This window comes from Ranitomeya variabilis, chromosome 3 (genome assembly GCF_051348905.1).
Source record: "Ranitomeya variabilis isolate aRanVar5 chromosome 3, aRanVar5.hap1, whole genome shotgun sequence".
NCBI classification, from domain to species: domain Eukaryota; kingdom Metazoa; phylum Chordata; class Amphibia; order Anura; family Dendrobatidae; genus Ranitomeya; species Ranitomeya variabilis.
This window is the reverse complement of record NC_135234.1, coordinates 124,283,526-124,307,613: the sequence shown is the minus strand read 5'-3', so window position 1 is coordinate 124,307,613 and position 24,088 is coordinate 124,283,526. Positions and strand designations below refer to the sequence as shown.

Sequence of the window (24,088 nt, the reverse complement as noted above, 5' to 3'; positions counted from 1 at the left end):
AGATGGAACTATACTGACCATGAACTAAGCCTGCCGCGCAACTAGAAATAGCCAGGTAGCATTTCCTATTTATAGCTAGATGCCCAGCTCTGGCCTAAGACCTAAATAGCTAGCAGAGGGAAATATAAGACCTGGCTCACCTCTAGAGAAATATTCCAAAGAAGACAGTAGCCCCCCACATATAATGACGGTGAGTTCAGATGAAACAACAAACGCAGCAGGAAAATAGTCTTAGCAAATTTGAGGTCCGCTTACTAGATAGCAGAAGACAGATAGTATACTTTCATGGTCAGCAGAAAAATACTAACAAAACACCATCCAGAGATTACCTTAAACTCTGGCATTAACTCATAACGCCAGAGTAGCAATCCCTGATCGACGAGAGCTTTCCAGACACAGTAACAAAACTTCAGCTGCGAACTGGAACAAATAGGCAAAACAAAACATGGACAAAAGTCCAACTTATCAGTAGTTGTCTAGAAGCAGGAACAAGCACTGAGAGGCATCAGATAACATTGTTGACCGGCAAGAAACCACCAGAGAAATGAGCTTAAATAGCGACACCCACTACTGATGGAATCAGGTGAAACAGGAAAGAGGATGACAAGTCCAATTCCACAAGCGGCCACCGGGGGAGCCCAGAATCCAAATTCACAACACTCCGGTTTCCTCCCACATTCCAAAGACATACTGATAGGGAATTTAGATTGTGAGCCCCATCGGGGACAGTGATGATAATGTGTGCAAAATGTAAAGCGCTATAGCTATAGCGCTATATAAAAAATAAAGATTATTATTATCTTCTGACACCTTACCGACTGGCAAGAAAAAGAAGTATCAGCAAACCATATCAGGATCATTGTTGTGTGTCACACCACATACTATCCTGCGGTACTACCTACAACATATACCAGGACGTATGAGATTATCATAACTATAGACACTGATACCGAAAAATGATCAGGTCCTGAGAATCAATTTATAATAGCTGTATTCATCAAGGCCGAGTTCATATGAGCATTTGTCACAGACCGTATACAGACCGCAATGCTCAGCCTGGCAGCGGGTCTCCCGAACAAGACTTACAACCTCACATGTACTGTATCTATGAGGATGGAAGATCAGGTCAGGAGACTACCAATCAGTCCACGCATATATATGTATCTCAATATGTATTAGGCGTAATAATAATTTTCTTAGCAAATACCTCCAATTTGAAATGTAGTATAGTTCTTCTGATTTGTTATGTCGCTTACCCCATGTGCAGGGCATTGCAGAAGCTTAGGTATCCACTCATATAGTAACAGCTAGTTAATTAGTTAGCAGTTAGTGGTCGTAACCAGGGATATCTAAGCTTTAACAATGATCTGTACATGGGGTAAGCGACTTAGCGAATCAGAAGAACTATACTAAATTTCTAATTTGAGATATTTGCTAATATTATTATTATTATTATTATTATTACACCTACTACATATTGGAAAGGATCTTGAAGAGGAAAATATCCCTTTAAGCATAAGCACTCCAACATTCACTTGCTTCTTCTTTGCACTAAGTTACATGTGAGTGTAAGCTGCCAGAGGGCATTAGTCATGGGCGCACTGCTGCTCTATGTCTCCCTGGCACAATACAGAAAGGTCGTGCCCCAGTCCCACTGTGCTGTGACGTGTGCGGTGCATTACACTCATTTGCAGGCCGCTGGCCTCCGTTGTCTCCAGTTCTCCAACTTCAGGAGCCACTGTACATAGATAAGGGGACATCCAGTTTGTTTTAACACACAGAAGTTTATTCAACACTTCAAGTGCATCAGATTGTAGCACGCAGTATCGGGCATAGCACCCTCCGTTTCTTGTTTCTGTAATATAGTACATTTTCAGCTTTTCTTTCCATTCTACCTGGACTATCCCTATGCTCACTGATCCTGTCAGCCCCGGCGATTCCAAGTCCAGATCCACAGTACACCCGAGATCCGTTACCTTTCCTATATGCGCTTCCACTTCCATCATCCGCTCTACGGAAATATTTGAGGTGCTCTCCATAGCACCTGTCTTAAGCCATGAGCTCCGAATGTTGCAGGAATGTCCACAAGGAATTTTGTAATGCTGTAGTGAACGGGTCTTTTGCTTACTTGGCTGCAATACTGATGTCCTGATCCTGTCTGCACACCTGACTGCTGCAGACAATCACTGGCCTTAGTGGTGTGGTTAATCAAGATGTCATTGCTGAGGTCAAGTTAACAAAGAGCAATGGGCCATTTAACAGCTAATTAAAAGGTTAATTTGCAATTTACACGGTGGGACAACATTCTGTTAACTAAGCATGTTACCAACAGCCGTCTCTGGGGTATGGTTTTTACCTATCAAACTATTGAACTTCTACAGCCGCATTAAGTCACTTTGAAAGTTTTGAACAAAAAAGGAAGATATGATTTAAATCCATAAGAAAAGCAATGAATCTGCATTATTAGCATGTTACATTCTTTTTAATTAAAGTGCCCTTGGCCTTCACAGTACTCAAAAGTCTGAGGAGTGAGTAGTGATTTCCTTGGCTATAAATGTACATTAATGCCCCATTCACATTGTGTTCTTGCCGACGTTCGGTGGTCCCATCAGGGTTCACATCTGAACCCCCCGGAAAAAAGGGTTTCAGGTGTGCGCGCCGACGAGGCCACTGCCTATAATGGTGCATTATTTTTCGGCATATACACCTACTGGAGGTGGACACTCAGCAGCAGTCTGCACACAATATATACCCATTTAGCAATAAAACATTCATTACAGTATATCCTAGACGCAATGGCATCTGCTCTCTCAGAGCCATGGTCAGGTGGTTAGCCCACATACTGTAAACTTGGCGGCCTCAGTTTCCTGATTTCTAAAATATTTGGATTTTCTCTTTTTGATCTATCTGTATACAAAAATCACATCTGTTCTATTTCCTTCTTTAAAAATCTAGTTTAAGCTAAACATCCAGAAAATATCAGTAATGAAAATGGAGACTGTAATTTGGTTGCAAGCATGGGGGTCTAGCCTCACATTTACTTACAGTTAAACAGAGTTGTCCTCTTTTTTTCTGTTAAAGGGAACCTTTCATGTAAAAAAAATGCTATTACCCTGCAGATATGAAGCTAATCTGCAGGTTAATAGCCTTCTGAAGTTGCATCATTCAGCTCTCGGATTATATAACAAAACTTCCATGTATTGAGGTTAAATATTTTTTGAAAAAACACAACCTGGGTAACAAAAGTGCAAATAAAACTCACCCTCATCAATGCCTTACAGGTCCATTCCGACCCTTAGCTAGTTCCCATTAGTCTATATTTGGTGGTCTGAGTTGTCTGGAAAAGCCACCACTGCATCCAGCCACATATAGGGCCATATTCAATGTGTTGAGATGGGACAAGGAAGTGGAAACTAGCAGAGCTGGAATAAGCAAGAGCTATGGTGGATTGCTAAGAGTGTTACTTTTCTTATTTTTGCTTTAACCAGCCTAAGCCCTTAACCCCTTTAAACCGTATAAAATTGCTATTTAATAAACGCATATGAAACCTTTCTTGGGTTTCTAAGACATGTAGACTTGAGCGATACAGTAAAAATTCTGTTGCTGAAGTGGTTGTATAGTTAAGAAAATATCACTTATCCATGTGATAGCTTATTGATCATGGGGGTCCAGCCGCTGTCATCCATAGTGATTGGTAGAACATTGAACTTTTATCCCCGTTACAAGGAAGCGGCAATGCACATGCCTGAACGTGTACTTTCAATCAATGGGGTCGTGCAGTGATGTACTCAGTTTTTTTATGGCAGCCCCATACACAATGACTGGAGTGGTGCTCAGACGTCCGGCCTGTTGCACCATTTTGTAATGGGGATAAAAGTTCCCCATTGGTGATAAAAAGTCCTCGGTCTGCCAAAGGGTTCGGAGCCTACAAAAGAGACACCAACCACTCTACGAGTTATCACCTATGCTGTAGTTAGGCGATAACTTGTTTTAACCAGACGTCTTATTTAATATTGTGCCCACAGGTCAAGGAAAATATAGGTGACTGGCTGAACAACCCAGTCTAGTTACACGCTTCAGCAGATAGCAGTCCTATTTCTGTTGGAGTTTCCCTCATTAGCCATGAAGTGGCCGTCCTCAATATTGTGATGCAGTCAATAATGATAAATGCTCAACGCAAAGCAGAAAAGTTGTGATGAACAATGTACTCCCATTACAGACCCCCTCTTTTATTCAAAATAGTAATTTATTTAGCATTTTTGAAAAAAAAAGTAACACTTCACCTTTAGAGGTGTGAATTTTTAATAAACTGCGAAGATGACTGGCGTACAGTTTCTCTGCTCTGAGATCAGTGTGATAAGTAAAGCCGCCACATATCTCACTGTATACACTACACCCCAAATACCAGATGGCGTAAAAAAGAGTAATGAAATCCATAAATAGATATATCTGCAAGAGGAGACGTTTATTAGCACAAAGGAGACATCTTTCAGTTATCTTAAATCAGTTATACACCAAACCTATGATCTTGACCTATATACTGTAACCGTATCCCATTTTGCTTTATATTGCTTTCAAAGATACAGAAAGGGAGTCTAAAAGACTTCCAAAGTGCAAATTCATCTAAATAAACATTAGGGGATTTGAGATTAGCTGTCAATCAAGCACAGGGACACTGTTCGATATTGGAATTGGAGGTCATAATGGTGCACCGCAACGTTGGCCACACCAAGGTTGCAACAAAGTGTCATCATTTGCATATGGATTCAAAGAAAATTTTTGAGCAGCTAAAATGCATGTTACAGGTATAATCGGGCTTGGACTGGCCCACAGGAGAATCGTCCGGTGGGCCCCAGTGCAGGAGTGGGCCACAACCCCCTTATATGAGCAGTACTTGGCACTATGTACAGACAAAGCAAGCATCCTATTCATATAACAATCTTGAGTGTTACATAAATTTGTGATTGAGGATATATTGCATGTAACTTAAAAGTGGGGCCCAGGAATTGGTGGGTCGTTGGCACACTAGTCTGACTCCAATTCCAAAAAAGTTGGGACGTCGTGTAAAATATAAAGAAAATATTGAATGCAATGATTTGGGAATCTCATATAGCCATATTTTATTCAGACCACAGAACACAGATTAGATGATGAAAATTAGAAATGTTCCCATTTTTAAATTTTTTTTACGAATTTAGAAATTGATGGCAGAAACACGTCTCAAAAAGATGGGACGGGGCCATGTCTACCATTGTGTAGCATCCCCTCTTCTTGTTACAACAGGCTGTAAATGTCTGGCAAGAGAGGAGACAATTGCTGGAGTTTTGGGAGAAGAATGTTGTTCAATTTTTGTCTGATGTAGGATTCTAGCAGCTCAAGAGCCCTGTTTCCTCTTTGCTGGACTTTACATTTCATAATGCATCAAATGTTGTCTGTTGGTAAAAGGTCTTGCTGGCCGCCAATTCTTCATGTGAACTCTTCTTCTGGGTAGTCATCCTGTTGTGATGTATGGTTTGGTAAAATATACCGACCTTCTCTGAAATAGACGCTGTCTGGTTGTGGGAGCATATGTGGTTCTAACCTGTATATAATGCTCAGTATTGATTGTGTCTTTCAAGATGTGTAATCTGCCCCTGTCACGGGCACTAATGCAGCCCCATACCATCAGAGATGCAGGAACTCTGCACTGATAACAAGCTGGATGGTTCCTCTCCTCTTTGAGTCTATAGGACACAGTGTCCGTTTTGATTCCTCTGACTACAAAAAAAGTTTCCCCATGTTGCCTCAGTCCATTTTAAATGAGCTTTGACCCAGATTAGGTGCCAGTGTTTCTGGATTGTATTTGGTTCCTTCTTCTTCGCATAATAGAGCTTTCCTTGTATTTGTGGATTTCATTTCAGACAGTGTTCACAGACAATGATTTCTGGAAGTGTTCCTGAGCTTATGCAGTAATTTGCACAAAACCTGCTTGTTTTTATTGCAGTGCCGCTTGGGAGGGCCTGTAAATCATGAGCATCCAGTATTGAGTGCCAGCCTTGTCCCTTGTGCACATGGATTTCCCCAGAATCTCTAAATCTTTTGATGATATTACGTAATATAGATAATAGTGGAAAAAAGTATTATCTCCGCGCTGCTTGATGTATAAAACAGTCCACAGAGAAAATCAAATGAAAAAGTGGCTTTATTCAAAACGTTTCGGAGCACTATGACTCCTTCATCAGGATTGCACAAATGTATATATATAAGATATACATTTGTGGTATCCTGATGAAGGAGTCTCTTTGGACTGTTTTATATGTCAAGCAGCGCGGAGATAATCCACCGGGTGGATCTGCAGCAGCTGACACTTTCATGAGCCTGTATTTGGGCTCTATCTGGTGAGTAAATCCAAGTGGAATTTATCTCCTAGTACCCGGATAAGACCCTATTGCGCTTTTTTCCTTCCAGCAGTTTATTGTAATATAGATGATGTGATAATTTAAAGTACCGTATATACTCAGGTATAAGCCAACCCGAATGTAAGCTGAGGCACCTAATTTTGCAACGAAAACTGGGAAAACTTACTGACTCGAATATAAGCCAGGTATGCATTGTCCCCTCATCCCATCCTTACTTATATGCATGGCCCTTCATCTCCATCCTTGTATGCATGGCCATCTCATCCCCATCCTTGTATACATGGCATCTTCATCCCCATCCTTGTATGCATGGCCATCTCATCCCCATCCTTTTATGCATGGCCCCTTCATCCTCATCCTTGTATGCATGGTCATCTCATCCCTATCCTGGTATGCATAGTTCCTCATCCCCATCCTTGTATGCATGGACCCTTCATCCCCATCCTTGTACGCATGGTCATCTCATCCCTATCCTAGTATGCATGGTTCCTCATCCCTATCTTGGTATGCATGGCACGCTCATCCCTATCCTTGTATGTATGGCCCCCATCAGAAAGGCATTAAAACAAAACAAAAAACATCCTACTTACCGTCCCTGCGCTCCCTCGCAGCATTTTGTTCCGGTGCCAGCAGCTGCAGCGGCTGGGCGATCACGTGTCCCCGCCACTTAAGGGAAAGATATTCACTGCACTCTACACCTTTGGGAGTGGAGAAAGGTGAATATTCATTTCTAGTGGGGACACGTGGCAGCCCGGGCACTGCTCGAAACCAGCAGCTACGGCTGACACTGTGCATGCTAGTACAGAGAAATGAATACTCACTGTCAGTGCAGTGAATATTAATTTCTCTTTAGCAGCGGGCACAGGAGGTAGCCGCAGCAGCCAGATCCTGCCTCCTGTGACCCACTGCTCCGCCACTCCCCCTCCTCCTCCATCTTCTAGCACAATGACTTTAATGAGTTTAAGCCGAGGAGGGTGTTTTCAGCACAAAAAAATGTGCTGAAATACTTGGCTTATACTCTAATATATACGGTATTTGCAATTTTATATGGAGAAACATTTTTTCTGAAATTGTTCCACAATGTTTACAAGCAGTTGTTCACAAATTGGTGAACATCTGACTATCATTACTTCTGAGAGACTCTGCCTCTATAAAATGCTCATTTTATACACAGTCAAGTGACATAGTTGAATATTGATCCTCTAGCTGGTTTTCATTAGTAGCACTTACTTTTCCCGCCTTTTTATTTACCCTTCAACATATTTGTGTTGCTGCTGTCTATTTCTTATTGAGTTCATTTTTTTCAAATGAAAAGTGTCTAATTTTTCAATTTTTTATCTGTATGTTCTATTGTGAATAAAATATGAGATATCCAAATCATTGTATTCTTGTTTTCTTTACACTTTACATAGCATCCCAAATTTTTTTGTTGTATGATTTTATTATTGACGCCATGTCCCCTAAATAAATGTTTAATTAGCTTAACCCCTTAACGACCGCCGATACGCCTTTTAACGGCGGCCGCTAAGGGTACTTAAACCACAGCGCCGTTAATTAACGGCGCTGTGGAAAAAGTGAATAGCGCCCCCCAGAGTCGGATTTTCTCTGGGGTCTCGGTTGCCGAGGGTAGCCGAGACCCCAGAGAACATGATTCAGGGGGTTTTTACCGACCCCCGAGTTGCGATCGCCGGTAATTAACCGTTTACCGGCGGTCGCAACAAAAAAAAAAAAAACGCGATTTGCCGTTTAATTTCTCTGTCCTCATGTCCTGTCGCACATCGGAGGACAGAGAAATGTGGTCCCCGATGGCCCCCAATAGCCCCCCAATACTTACCTACCTCTCCCGGTGCTCCTCGTGGCTCCCGATGGGCGCCGCCATCTTTTTTCCGGGAAAAAATGGCGGGCGCACGCGCAGTGCGCCCGCCGCCCGGCACCCGGAAGATCTTTGGGGTCTCGGCTGCCGGGGGTAGCTGAGACCCCAAAGAACATGATCGGGGTCGGTTTGCACCAACCCCTGTTTTGCGATCGCCGGTAATTAACAGTTTACCGGCGACCGCAAAAAAAAAAAAAAAAAAGCGATCTGTAATTCTCTGTCCTCTGATGTGATCGCACATCAGAGGACAGAGAAATAGGGGGATTCGGGAACCCTATAATACTCACCCGGTGTCCCTGGGTCCTCCTGTGTCTTCTCTTGCCGGCCGGCTTCTTCGTCGGGAAAGAAAATGGCGGGCGCATGCGCAGTGCGCCCGCCATCTGCTGCCATCTGCCGGCCGGCAGGAGAAGACAAGTTGGGGCTAAAATTAGGGTTAGGGTTAGAGTTAGGGTTAGAGTTAGGGTTAGAGTTAGGGTTAGAGTTAGGGTTAGAGTTAGGGTTAGAGTTAGGGTTAGTGTTAGGGTTGGGGCTAAATTTAGGGTTAGGGTTAGGGCTACGGTTAGGGTTAGGCTACTTTCACACTAGCGTTTTTTGGCTTCCGTCGCAATGCGTCGTTGGAGAAAAAACGCATCCTGCAAAAGTGCTTGCAGGATGCGTTTTTTTCTCCATTGGCTTGCATTAGCGACGCATTGCCACATGTCGCATCCGTCGTGCGATGGATGCGTCGTGCTTTGGCGGACCGTCGGCACAAAAAAAGCTACATGTAACTTTTTGTGCGACGTGTCCGCCATTTCCGACCGCGCATGCGTGGCCGGAACTCCGCCCCCGCCTCCCCGCACCTCACAATGGGGCAGCGGATGCATTGAAAAAACAGCATCCGCTGCACCCGTTGTGCGGCGCTTACAACGCTAGCGTCGGTACGTCGGCCCGACACACTGCGATGGGCTGAGTGCGACGCTAGTGTGAAAGTAGCCTTAGGCTTCTTTCACACTTGCGTCGGTACGGGGAGGTCGCAATGCGTCGGCCCGACGTACCGACGCACGTTGTGAAAATTGTGCACAACGTGGGCAGCGGATGCAGTTTTTCAACGCATCCGCTGCCCAGTCTATGTCCTGGGGAGGAGGGGGCAGAGTTACGGCCACGCATGCGCGGAAATGGCGGACGCGACGTACAAAAAAAAGGTTACATTGAACTTTTTTTGTGACGACGGGGGCTAAAGTTATGGTTAGGGTTGGGGCTAAAGTTAGGGTTAGGGTTGGGGCTAAAGTTAGGGTTAGAGTTGGGATTAGGGTTAGGGTTTGGATTAGGGTTGGGATTAGTGTTACGTTTGGGATTAGGGTTGGGATTAGGGTTAGGGTTGGGATTAGGGTTAGGGGTGTGTTGGATTTAGGGTTTTGATTAGGGTTATGGTTAGGGTTGAGATTAGGGCTGTTTTGGGGTTAGGGTTGTGATTATCGTTAGGGTTGTGATTAGGATTATGGATCGGGTTGAGATTAGGGTTAGGGGTGTGTTGGAGTTAGGGTTGGAGTTATAATTTGGGGGTTTCCACTGTTTAGGTACATCAGGGGGTCTCCAAACACGACAGCCAATTTTGCGCTAAAAAAGTCAAATGGTACTCCCTCCCTTCTGAGCTCTGCCGTGCGCCCAAACAGTGGTTTACCCCCACATATGGGGCATCAGCGAACTCGGGATAAATTGGACAACAACTTTTGGGGTCCAATTTCTCCTGTTACCCTTGTGAAAATAAAAACTTGGGGGCTAAAAATCTTTTGTGTTGGAAAAAAAAATATTTTTTTATTTTCACTACTCTGCATTATAAACTTCTGTGAAGCACTTGAGCTTTCAAAGTTCTCACTACATATCTAGATAAGTTCCTTAGGGGGTCTAGTTTCCAAAATTTGGTCACTTGTGGGGGTTTCTACTGTTTAGGTACATCAGGGGCTCTGCAAACGCAACGTAACACCCACAGACAATTCTATCAAAGTCTGAATTCCAAAATGGCGCTCCTTCTCTTCCGAGCTCTGCCGTGTGCCAAAACAGTGGTTTACCCCCACATATGGGGTACCAGAATACTCAGGACAAATTGGAGAACAAATATTGGCATCCAATTTCTCTTGTTACCTTTGTGAAAATAAAAATTTGGAGGCTAAAAAAATCTTTTTTGTGGGAAAAAAAAATATTTTTTATTTTCACTACTCTGCATTATAAACTTCTGTGAAGCACTTGGGCATTCAAAGTTCTCACCACATATCTAGATAAGTTCCTTGGGGGGTCTATTTTCCAAAATGGAGTCACTTGTTGGGGGTTTCTACTGTTTAGGTACATTAGGGGGTCTGCAAACGCAACATAACGCCCGCAGACAATTCTATCAAAGTCTGCATTCCAAAATGGCGCTCCTTCCCTTCCGAGCTCTGCCGTGCGCCCAAACAGTGGTTTACCCCCACATGTGGGGTACCAGCATACTCAGGACAAATTGGACAACAACTTTTGGGGTCCAATTTCTCTTGTTACCCTTGTGAAAATAAAAATTTGGGGGCTAAAAAAATCTTTTTTGTGGGAAAAAAAATATTTTTTATTTTCACTACTCTGCATTATAAACTTCTGTGAAGCACTTGGGCATTCAAAGTTCTCACCACATATCTAGATAAGTTCCTTGGGGGGTCTATTTTCCAAAATGGGGTCACTTGTTGGGGGTTTCTACTGTTTAGGTACATTAGGGGTCTGCAAACGCAACATAACGCCCGCAGACAATTCTATCAAAGTCTGCATTCCAAAATGGCGCTCCTTCCCTTCCGAGCTCTGCCGTGCGCCCAAACAGTGGTTTACCCCCACATATGGGGTACCAGCATACTCAGGACAAATTGGACAACAACTTTTGGGGTCCAATTTCTCTTGTTACCCTTGTGATAATAAAAACTTGGGGGCTAAAAAATCTTTATTGTTAAAAAATATATATTTTTTATTTTCACGACTCTGCATTATAAACTTCTGTGATGCACTTGGGCATTCAAAGTTCTCACTACACATCTAGATAAGTTCCTTGGGGGGTCTAGTTTCCAAAATGGGGTCACTTTTGTTTTTTTTTTACTGTTTAGGCACATCAGGGGCTCTCCAAACGCGACATGGCGTCCGATCTCAATTCCAGTCAATTTTGCATTGAAAAGTCAAATGGCGCTCCTTTGCTTCCGAGCTCAGCCATGCGCCCAAACAGTGGTTTACCCCCACATATGGGGTGTCGGCGTACTCAAGACAAATTGTACAACAACTTCTGGGGTCCATTTTCTCCTGTTACCCTTGGTAAAATAAAAATTTGGAGGCAAAAAGATCATTTTTGTAGAAAAAATGCGATTTTTTTATTTTCACGGCTCTACGTTATAAACTTCTGTGAAGCACCTGGGGGTTTAAAGTGCTCACCACACATCTAGATAAGTTCCTTAAGGGGTCTAGTTTCCAAAATGGTGTCATATGTGGGGGGTCTCCACTGTTTAGGCACATCAGCGGCTCTCCAAACGTGACATGGCGTCCGATCTCAATTCCAGCCAATTCTACATTGAAAAAGTAAAACTACACTCCTTCTCTTCCAAGCTCTGCGGTGCGCCCAAACAGTGGTTTACCCCCATATATGGGGTATCGACGTACTCAGGAGAAATTGCACAACAACTTTTGTGGTCTAATTTCTCCTGTTACCCTTGTGAAAATAAAAATTTGGGGGCAAAAAGATCATTTTTGTAGAAAAAATGAGATTTTTTATTTTCACGGCTCTACGTTATAAACTTCTGTGCAGCACTTGGGGGTTCAAAGTGCTCACCACACATCTAGATAAGTTCCTTAAGGGGTCTAGTTTCCAAAATGGTATCACTTGTGGGGGGTTTCCACTGTTTAGGCACATCAGGGACTCTCCAAACGCGACATGGCATCCGATCTCGATTCCAGCCAATTCTGCATTGAAAAAGTAAAACGGTGCTCCTTCACTTCCAAGCTCTGCGGTGCGCCCAAACAGTGGTTTACCTCCACATATGGGGTATCGACGTACTCAGGAGAAATTGCACAACAACTTTTGTGGTCTAATTTCTCCTGTTACCCTTGTGAAAATAAGAATTTGTGGCCGAAAAAATCATTTTTGTGAAAACAAATGCGATTTTTTATTTTCACGGCTCTACGTTATAAACTTCTGTGACGCACTTGGGGGTTCAAAGTGCTCACCACACATCTAGATAAGTTCCTTGGGGGGTCTAGTTTCCAAAATGGTGTCACTTGTGGGGGGTTTCCACTGTTTAGGCACATTAGGGGCTCTCCAAACGCGACATGGCGTCCGATCTCAATTCCAGCCAATTCTGCATTGAAACAGTCAAACGGTGCTCCTTCACTTCCAAGCTCTGCGGTGCGCCCAAACAGTGGTTTACCTCCACATATGGGGTATCGGCGTACTCAGGAAAAATTGCACAACAAAATTTGTGGTTAAATTTCTGTTTTTACACTTGTGAAAATTAAAAAAAATGGTTCTGAAGTAAAATGTTTGCAAAAAAAAGTTAAATGTTCATTTTTTTCTTCCACATTGTTTTAGTTCCTGTGAAGTACGTAAAGGGTTAATAAACTTCTTGAATGTGGTTTTGAGCAGCTTGAGGGGTGCAGTTTTTAGAATGGTGTCACACTTGGTTATTTTCTATCATATAGACCCCTCAAAATCACTTCAAAGGTGATGTGGTCCCTAAAAAAAACATGGTGTTGTAAAAATGAGAAATTGCTGGTCAACTTTTAACCCTTATAACTCCCTAACAAAAAAAAAAATTGTTTCCAAAATTGTGCTGATGTAAAGTAGACATGTGAGAAATGTTATTTATTAACTATTTTTTGTGACATATCTCTCTGATTTAAGGGCATAAAAATACAAAGTTTGAAAATTGCAAAATTTAAAAATTTTTCGCCATATTTCCATTTTTTTCATAAATAATCGCAAGTAATATCGAATAAATGTTACCACTAACTTGAAGTACAACATGTCACGAAAAAACAATCTCAGAATCAGCGGGATCCGATAAAGCGTTCCAGAGTTATAACCTCATAAAGTGACACTGGTCAGAATTGTAAAAATTGGCTCTGTCATTAAGTACCAAATTGGCTCTGTCACTAAGGGGTTAATTTGCAATTTGAGAGTGACAGACTGCCTTTAAAGAGGTATGCTATCACATATCAACCAAAATGACTCTCTTGTGGCCCTGGTTCAGTGAACAGCCGTGTAGATGCAGGAACATTGTCTAAAAAACATAATGCTACTTCTATAATTCCACTTGATTTAGGAGTGGCGCAGTTAGCCAGAATTTTTACATTCCACCATGTCACACTTACATTGAAGAACCAGATTGCTAAGATATGGGGTGTTGCTTGTTAACAACACCAATTTTTCCGGGTCCACTGTGACCTCCCTAACTGTGAAAATAATGTTGTTAACCCTGCACAAAAGAAACTACCGGTGCCCACAAATCGTAGACAGGCACTGGGCCAGCTCAGATTATGATATTATATGATATTTTTACTGGCCTCTTGAGAGTAGGAGCTGTAGGATATTAACCATTAGAGCAGCAACAGCCACATTTTCATGGGTGGAATGGAGTAAGGCTTTAAGTACATTTCCAATCGGCTATTCCCATCCTATTGGCTATAACATTTTTATAGTCTTCTAATTTTCTATAGAAATATATAGTAGATACTCACTCTTACAAAGTTATCAGGGAAAAGTCCTCTCCTTCCTTTCAGCTCTCCTTCCCACCAACCGCCATCTTCTTTTTTGATTTTGGTGATGATGTCACCTGCCACAATAGTCAGCTCGTCATCATGCTGAGCCTTGTAGTCAAACTCCACAATCGCATCCACTGCAAAGAAATAAATAATATAAATTTGATAAAAAAGTTACAGAAATAAAACATTTCATTATTGGATTAATCCATAAAATTAAATTATAATAAGACAAAGGCTAGATCTTCACTGTAAGTCTTTCAATTAGGGCATGTTCACATGTGGCTTTTTTGCATCGTTTTTACTTGTGTTTTTCACCCATTTATTTGAATGTCTGAAAAACTCAACAAAAACGCTGAAAGAATTGACATACTGCGTCTTAAATATGTGGATAAAAAAATCAGCTTGTGTGTGAGATTTCAGAAGTCTAGTTGATTACGCTGGTACTGTAAAATACTGTGAATTTTATGTACAAAATACACTGCGTAATAAGGTAATGGGTGTGGATTGCACTGTCACGTTCCAACCCCTGAGGACACCGATCGCGTTGTGTGTAGTAGGTCTTGCGTCTTTTGTATATATACCGTACATTGTGTCATGTGATATGTTCTTGTGTGATGTAGTAAAATGTAAGATAAGTAATGTTGGTAATGTACAGTGTAGGACATAGTGTACAGTATAGGATAGCACAGAGTAAGACTTAGGTTAGGACTTAGGACATAAGATAGGTAGGGTAAGATATAGGGTAAGACATAGGTTAGGACTTAGGACATAAGATAGGTAGGGTAAGATAGTGAATATTAGATAGTGACGTTAGCGGAGTGAAAGACTTAATGTTCTAGCCCATAGTAAGAGGTGGCCTTCCACCAAAAAGGGGTCCTTGGATAGGACAACGTGTCAAGAGCTGAAAGTAACGGATCTAAATAAAACTGAACTCATGGGGCTAGTGGGAGTTCTGAGTGGTAGATTCTGGGCAACAGTAGTGGAAGAAATAGGATGCAGAACCGCTGAGCACGTAGACAGCCTTTCTCATCAGGACTGTGGTGACGAGCCTAGACTATGATGAAGTAGGGTGAAACAGTGTGCTCCACCAGCCCTGGAGTAGACTACAGTGGAAGGATACTTTGTACCCGCTACCCCTTGTATATAACCCTTACCAAATTACCGTTCAGTAAAAACTGTGTTACAGCGGGAGTCTCCTTTATTGAACTGGGGAACATATAGTCCTGGCCAGCCAACACCATTGCCCTCACAGCACCATCACTAACACCCAGCCAAGACCCACTCTTTCATGTAGTGCATCGGGGCATCAGAGGAGAAGACGAGTGCCTCCCCCGCAGCTACCGCTACAATAACACAGCAAAAACGGCATAACCATACAGGAACCTTCAAGTGTTACGTCTTTGCTTTCATTATGAATGCACAGAAATATAATTGCCATTTATCTTGAGCGAGCATCATTGCAAGATAAATATGAATAGAACTCGGCAACCTCCTTTTACTTGCATGTGCTGTATTCAGACTTCTAAGTGCATATCAGCTGAAAACTTCCAGAATTGCTTTCACACTCAAAGTCAATGCAGAAGTTGAACGGGTAATTGGCATTCAAGTTTTATTCCAGTGTGGTCTATAGATCATATTGTGTAAAAGAAAAAAATAGCAGGAGCTCAGCTATTAGGAAAGTGTCTGACAACGAGCTTGGTGACTGTAGAATTGTGAATACAGCTCTGAAGTATAATACAACACAAAATAACTCATGTATTTACAAAGTGATTCAACTCTATATTTAGATTCTTCATACGTATAAACTATAGAAAAGTGGTTCAGTGTTTCAATGGCACGATTGTATATTAATTACCACCTAGTGAAAAAGACAAAAGTGAAGGATTGATAGAATAATTTTTTGTTGATGGTGATATCATTTGTGTAACCAGACTATATGGAAACCCTTGCCTTGTTTTATTAACAACTGTGTCTTCAGATAATTATTGTAACTTGGAGCAAATGTTTTATTCTTTATTTAGTGATTGCAGGCTTGTGTTTTCCCCAAAATTGTGCTGTTCTTTTTACAAAAAAATGAAAAACTCAATGCTATTATTTTCTATAAGCTTTTTTTCAATGTATCTCTGTGTGATTAATGTAAGGACAACTTGTAACATGACATTTATATGACTTCACCTATTACTGTTACTACTAGTGCCGAATCAGAAATTTATGTGAAATGTGAAAAGGGTTTATACTGTGAATCTTGAGAAGGGGATGGGGTGGGCCAACAATGATAGCATTATAAAATTATCTAATGGAAGTAGAATTCCTCAATAAGATTTCTACCTTCAGAACTTTAACATAAGAACTTTACAGTCATGCACAATTTTGAGAATTTAAATTTTAGAGAAATGCTAAACATAAGTATTACAATGGGAAGCAGATAGAGAGACGTTGTTATATGTATAGAAATGTTAAATCTCTACAACACAATTATTTTTTAAAACCAAACAAAATAGCTTCTAACATATAAAAAAGAATATGAGGAAAGCATGCATCATATTTTCAAGAGATTCTATACCCACGTAATCAAGGAGCCCAAATCAAATATCAGCCCAGGTTGTGGATCATGGAAACTGTACAGAAGCTTTGCTTAAAATGAACATCAATAAATTGGATTGTGTATTCATTAGGAATGTTTGCACAAGTTCTGAAATCGGCTCATCAGCCATTTTTACAGATAATAAACACAAGCTTCTTCAGAGTTCTAAGTGATACGGTAAAATTATAAATGAAGCCGTGAACAGTCGTACATGCCAGACTTTACAGACTGAACGCTGCCTCAATATAATAATAACAATTTCATAGCAAGTCTGTCTGGCAGAAGAAATTCACTATGTAGCCATGTTTATATGAAACTGGATAGTACGAGCTGTGAATGTTGCCAGATTTCTAGGAGCTTTGCAAATTTTATATTGCCCTTTATTAAGTTGGTAACTTTAAATGGGTTTTCCCAGAAATGAAAAATATCAGCTATCAACCAGACAGGTGATAAATGTTTTGCTGGGATCCCTAGCAATCACTAGAACAGGTGTGCTGATCCACACCCATCCCCCTCTCCATTTTTTGTCATTTTTCTTCACTGCTTCACAATTGAAAGGAGTGGTATGGTCACGTTCTGTATGATCGCTGCCGCTCCATGACATATCTATGGGACTGATGGAGATTGTTGAGCACTTAATGAAGTGACCGGGCCATGAATTAACATGCCATACAATACCAACTGCACTGAGGAGGAACAGGAGATCAAGACTCCCCTATTCTATTGATATGTGTTGGTCTTAGCAGTGGGACCACAGAAAATGATGATAGGTAATAAATGTTTGGGAGTTTTTAAAGGAAAAATCCTTTACCATTGTTTGATTTGAAGTATCCATTTTTCTATAAAGACCGCTAACAATGAACTCATCATAATGTATTCCCGACTGGGTCCCGCAATGATGAGCTGTGACCTGTCTCAGAGCTAAATCCGTTGGTTTTCACAATGAAACTGTCTCACAGTAGTTGGATGCCCAATTTAAAATCATCACATATGAGCCTTAGGCCGGGATCACACATACGCGAGATACGGCCGAGTCTCGCAGGTGAAAACCCAGCTCTGGCACCGACACTCCGGAGCGGAGCCTGCAGCCGCACAGCAATACATGGAGCCGCACGCTCTGCTCCGGAGTGCCAGCACCAGAGCTGGGTTTTCACCTGCGACACTCGACCGTATCTCGCATATGTGTGATCCCGGCCTTAGTCAAATTCTTTGCTCCAAAACAGTTGAGCAATATAGTGGTGTGTTAGTGTTAAGCGCTACTAAAACACTTAGTTATTTCCAATTTGCATTCTTCTTCCAGAGAAATCCATCATCCCACTTGAAATTGGAACTTGTGAATGATGAGCATTGCTAAAAGCTAATGGGAGGCTCATGCCCTTTTTGGCTGCCAATATAAACTCTGCAGCAGCATCCTCCACATGCCACCTATATCTGCCCTACGACTCATAGATGTTCTTGTAGCTCCACAAAAACTAGATTTCTTTATGAAAAAGCTTGGTCTCTCCTGGATACAAAGGTGTTTTATCTATATTTTATAAAGTGGTTTCTTGATCGATAGATATTTTCATACAAGGCAAGGAATCACAATACTAATCCTACAAAGTAATAAATGGCAAAAATATAATTAAAAGCTAGAATTTGTCTTAAATAATTACCGTAATCAAAAGCATATTATTAGATGAATTTACAGCTAATAAGAAAAGTTATTGTAGTAGGTCACCTTGGGCTTCAATAGTGGTCTATATTCCCTACAATAGAAATTACAACATAATACTGAAAATGATCTAACCTTTAAAAGCGTGTTGTCAAAGATTGGTATGTGTTGCTGATACATCTCTGCGTAATGCATGTGAATAGGGTCACCTCGTGACCCCTAGGTTCTAGCGAAAAGCAAATCACAAAAAGTTGGAACCAGTTGTATTTGTTGTGACTTATTGTCATGGTCACAGTACCCTAAGGTTCCTAATGAAACCTCATTCACCTTCATTATATAGTAATTCTGCAGCAGCATATAACGATCTTTAGCTGCATGACCCATGTCACAATTAAAGTCAACGTGTAGCCTAAGTTAAATAAAAATTTAATTTCATTCCTGCATTCATTTTCAGACCCCTGATATGAAGCCTCCAGCCTGATCCAAGTATCAGATTTTTCTCTTGAGAGAGTGAATCTCCAAGTAATAAAACTGGATGTGATGTCTGTGTGTATACAGGGAGCTGCTGTCTTCAATTTCTTTCATGTAGCAGCAGAGCTACAATTCTGTACTTATTTTACTTTCACGTGATCTCCTTCTTGTTTATAACCTACTAGATGGTGGCCTGAATCTAACGTATCGGGTATTCTAGACTATGTAGGTAGCATATAGCACAGGCTACGTACTATATTGCACAGTGACGTAGTATATAACACAACCGACGTAGTATATAACATAGCCATGTAGTGTATTGCACAGGCACGTAGTATATTGGTCAGCCACGTAGTATATAGCAGAGCCACGTAGTATATAACATAGCCACGTAGTATACTGTAGAGCCACGCAGTATATTGCACAGGCACGTAGTATATTACACAGCCACATAGTATATAACACAGTCACGTAGTATATTGCACAACCACGTAGTATATAACACAGTCACGTAGTGTATTGCACAGCTACGTAGTGTATTGCACAGCTATGCAGTATATTGGTCAGCGACGTAGTATATAGCAGAGCCACGTAGTATATAACATAGCCACGTAGTATATTGTAGAGGGACGTAGTATATTGCATAGCTACGTAGTATATTGCACAGCCACGCAGTATTTAACAGAGCCACGTAGTATATTGCAGTCGACGTAGCATATAACAGAACCGACACAGCCACATAGTATATTGCACAGCTACGTAGTATATAACACAGAGCACGTAGTATATTGCACAGCCATGTAGTATATTGGACAGTCACGTTGTATATTGCCCAGCTACATAGTATATAGCACAGAGATGTAGTATATAACAGAGCCCACGCAGTATGTAACACAGCCCACGTAGTATATAGCAATGTGGGCAGTATATGCGTGGTTAAAAAAGACTTAAAATAAAAAATAAACATATACTCACCTTCCGAAGGCCCCTTGAAGTCCTGGCGCCTGTGTGCGGTGCACGCGGCAGCTTCCGGTCCCAGGGTTGGTATGAGCGCAGGACCTGTGATGACGTCGCGGTCACATGACCGTGACATCATGGCAGGTCCTTCTCGCATAGCATCCTTGGCACCGGAACCTGCCGCTTGCACTGCCGAGGACAGCGTGCGACGTCGGATGGTGAGAATAAGCTTTTTTTTTTTTATTATTATTATTTGTAACATTAGATCTTTTTACTATTAATACTGCATACGCAGCATCAATAGTAAAAAGTTGGTCACACAGGGTTAATAGCTGCGTTAATGGAGTGCGTTACACCGCGGTCCGTTAGCGCTGGCATTAACCCTGTGTGAGCACTCAGCGCTGACTGCAGGGCAGTAAAGCAGCGGCCATTTCGCTGCCAGACTATGGCCGTCGCTGATTGGTCGTGGCAATGGTCGTGGGCGTTTTGCCACGACCAATCAGCGATTGGATTTCCATGACAGACAGAGGCCGCAACCAATGAATATCCGTGACAGACAGAAAGACAGACAGAAAGACAGACAGAAAGACGGAAGTACCCCTTAGACAATTATATATATAGATTTTCCCTATCTTTTATGAGACACCTTTCCAGAAGAACTGCCAGTGAACTGCGTATGGGAAGCTTAGCTCATCAGATTCTGCCGAGGGAGGAAAGAGAAAGAGGAGGAGGGAGATGGGGGCAGGCGCCAGGCATGTAACAGCAACACAGGAGGCGGCACAAGAGCTGGATGATGGATGGCTGGGAGGCGGCAGAAACAGGGGGAGACACCTTACCTCTGGGACTCAATACAGGTATGGGGCGCAATATATAAAAGTCAATATTTCAGTGTTACTAGGGATCAGAAACATAAGAGCCACCTTCACAGAATGCATCTTTAGTGCTGCTGAAGGTGGCTCTTTTACTTAAAAACGCCCTGGGGGTTGACAACTTCCCTTTACTTGTCTATTTACTTTGTGTGTCCTTTTACGGTTGTGGATCCATCCATATAGATTTAAGGCTGTGTGCACGTTGAGTAATTTCTTGCAGAAATTTCTACAAGGTTTCTGCATTTCCTGGCAGCAAAAACGCTGCGGAAAATTCTGCCGTGTTGTAAGTGCGTTTTTTTGCATGCATATTTTTCCTGTGCATTCAATGTGTCAAAAACACACAAAGAATTGACATGCTGTGGATTTAAACGCACCGCAAATCCTGAAAGGAAAAATGCGGATCATGTGCACAGCACTTCAGGATTCTCATTGACTTTGCTGGCATAAGGATTCCATGGCATTTTTTGGCCAATTCTGTATGGAAAAAAAAAAACGCATCAAAAACGCATTGTGTGCACACAGCCTTAATGAGGTTTGAGCTCATTAAAAGGTTGAGTATAGTGGAATGTGAGTCTTCTCTATAATAAGTGTGATGCAGTGATCCCTGTTACAGCTAGGGGGCGCTGTAGATGCTCCTCAGGATGCCCATGAAGGCGTATCTGTGATTACGATGGTGAAACAGTGAACTGCAGGATTGTAAATGGCTGGTATGTGTTGCAGAGGGAATCTGCGCTGTAAGCCTGAAACAGTATTGTTGTTCTGGGACCTGTAGCCCCACAAGTATTTGTGTTTGTTTACTTAATGGGAGGATTGCAGGGTTAGTGTGTTGGTAGATCCTGGGAGTAGGATCGGATAACTGAATAGCGCACACTGAGAGGCTGTGGATCTGAGAGACTTATGTGTTGGGAGATCCTGGGAGTAGGATTGGATCCCTGAACAGTGCACTGAGAGACTTGTGTGTTGGACGGTCCCAGGTGGGGACGGACGTCCTGAAGAGCGCACGGAAAGGCCGAATTTATGCAGTCTGCAACGGCATTGCATTGGGGAAGCTACAGCCCGTCTGAGGATCTGGACTGTCAGGTGGCATTGTGAGCAAGGCTTTATCCGGAACAGTGATCCCACTTCGGCAGCTTCCCAGGAGAAAGGACTGACAGGAGGTCAGCATGTGAAGCAGGAGCTCCAGAAAGGTAACACCCAGAAAGGCTATGATAACGGCAGAGAAGTATCTGCTAGTGGAACAGACTGTTGGTGCGTGTTTTGTTCCCTGGACATTGATGAACTGTGCGGCATGTGGTCACCCATGGCGACTGGACAAAGTAAGGTCCAGCATGTTTAGTGTCTGAGAGTTGAAGCCGTAAAAAGTGTATATAATGAACTGTGAATGACCTGGTTTATGCTGCATAAAATACACCGGATAGACTGTTTAAGTGGAAACCCGTGCCAGTGTGACTGACTCCCATGTTAAGCGAGTGTCCCCAACACACTCAGTAAGCGCTATCTCACATAAATGAGTTCATGGGGGTGTTGCTTTGGACTAACAATTGGATTATACAAGAAGATGGTACTTAAGATACTTAATACTGTTAAAAGTAGTAACATTTCTGATATCTTACATGCCTTCTATAGGATGTGCATTCTGATATCTTACATGCCTTCTATAGGATGTGCATTCTGATATCTTACATGCCTTCTATAGGATGTGCATTCTGATATCTTACATGCCTTCTATAGGATGTGCATTCTGATATCTTACATGCCTTCTATAGGATGTGCATTCTGATATCTTACATGTCTTCTATAGGATGTGCATTCTGATATCTTACACGTCTTCTATAGGATGTGCATTCTGATATCTTACATGCCTTCTATAGGATGTGCATTCTGATATCTTACAAGCCTTCAATAGGATGTGCTGTTGTGTATCCGCTTTTTGGGCTCCCCTGGTGGTTGCTGGTGGTACTGGTGACTTGTTTGCACTTTGCTTCTTCTGTTCACCTGCTTCCATCAGTGTTTGGGAGTTTCCTATTTAGCCTTGCTCTCCAGTCATTTCCTTGCCGGTCATCATTGTAACCAGAGCCTTCGGTTGCATGTTCCTGCTACTAGTCTGCTGATCAGCTAAGTGGACTTTGTCCTTTTGTTTTGTACCTTTTGTCCAGTTTGCAGTTTTTGTGATTCTCTGTAGCTGGAAGCTCTTGCTGGCTGAAATTGCCACTCCTGTGTCATGAGTTGACACAGGAGTCTTAAAGTAATTTCAGGATGGTTTTTTGAAAGGGTTTTCAGTTGACCGTGAAGTCCTCTTTTGTATCCTTCTGCTATCTAGAAAGTGGACCTCTCTTTGCTAAATCTACTTTCATACTGTGTATGTCTTTTCCTCTTAATTCACCGTTATTACATGTGGGGGGCTGCTATCATCTTTTGGGGTATTTCCCTAGAGGTAAGCCAGGTCTGTTTCTTCCTCTACCAGGCGTAGTTAGTCCTCCGGCTGGCGCGTGGCATATAGGAAGCCGTAGGTATGCTCCCTGGCTACTGTTAGTTGTGTGGTAGATTTAGGTCACGGTCAACTCGAGTTTCCATCACCCGAGAGCTCGTTCGTTACTTATGTGTTTTTTACGTTCCCTTGCCATTGGGAACCATGACAGTATGACCGGCCAACAAAGTGTTAATTGTTTGGGCTGAAGCAGGAGAAAAAGAAGTGTTGAAGGGAAAATTATTTTTTTTTCTTTCCCTCAGAGTTTTGCTGCCTAGCCCTTAATTGCTGTCTAGCTGCTTCTTACCTCCTCTTAACCCTTGAATGGCTCTGACCTTAGCTGTTTAACATGGATGTCCAGAGTTTGGCTGCAGGTTTAAATAATCTTGCTACGAAGGTTCAAAATTTACAAGATTTTGTTATACATGCTCCTATTTCTGAACCTAAAATCCCTACACCAGAGGTGTTTTCCGGAGATAGATCTCGGTTTTTGAATTTCAAATATAATTGTAAATTATTCCTTTCTCTCAGACCTCACTCCTCAGGAGATCCTGTCCAGCAGGTTAAGATTGTAATCTCTTTGCTGCGAGGTGACCCTCAAAATTGGGCATTTTCATTGGCACCAGGGGATCCTGCGTTGCTCAATGTGGATGCGTTTTTCCTGGCTTTAGGGTTGCTTTATGAGGAACCTAATTTGGAGATTCAAGCTGAAAAAGCTTTGATAGCCCTATCTCAAGGGCAAGATGAAGCGGAGATATACTGCCAAAAATTTCGTAGGTGGTCTGTGCTTACTCAGTGGAATGAGTGCGCCTTAGCGGCAAATTTCAGAGAGGGCCTTTCTGATGCCGTTAAAGATGTTATGGTCGGGTTCCCTGCGCCTACAGGTCTGAATGAGTCCATGATGATGGCAATTCAGATTGATCGGCGTTTGCGGGAGCGCAAACCCGTGCACCATTTGGCGGTATCTTCTGAAGAGACGGCAGAGAAAATGCAATGTGACAGAGTTATGTCCAGAAGCGAGCGGCAGAATTATAGGCGTAAAAATGGGTTATGCTTCTATTGTGGTGATTCTGCTCATG

At 42.2% G+C, this 24,088-nt stretch overlaps 1 protein-coding gene across 1 annotated transcript in view; it reads right to left on the bottom strand.

Annotated features, from left to right (window-relative positions):
* SH3KBP1 (SH3 domain containing kinase binding protein 1) overlaps window positions 1-24,088 on the bottom strand; it is a 530,500-nt gene that overhangs the window by 389,573 nt on the left and 116,839 nt on the right. The window contains exon 2 of the mRNA XM_077294639.1: window positions 13,984-14,141. Within this exon, the coding sequence (XP_077150754.1) occupies window positions 13,984-14,141 (158 nt within the window). The remainder of the gene's footprint in view (window positions 1-13,983; window positions 14,142-24,088) is intronic.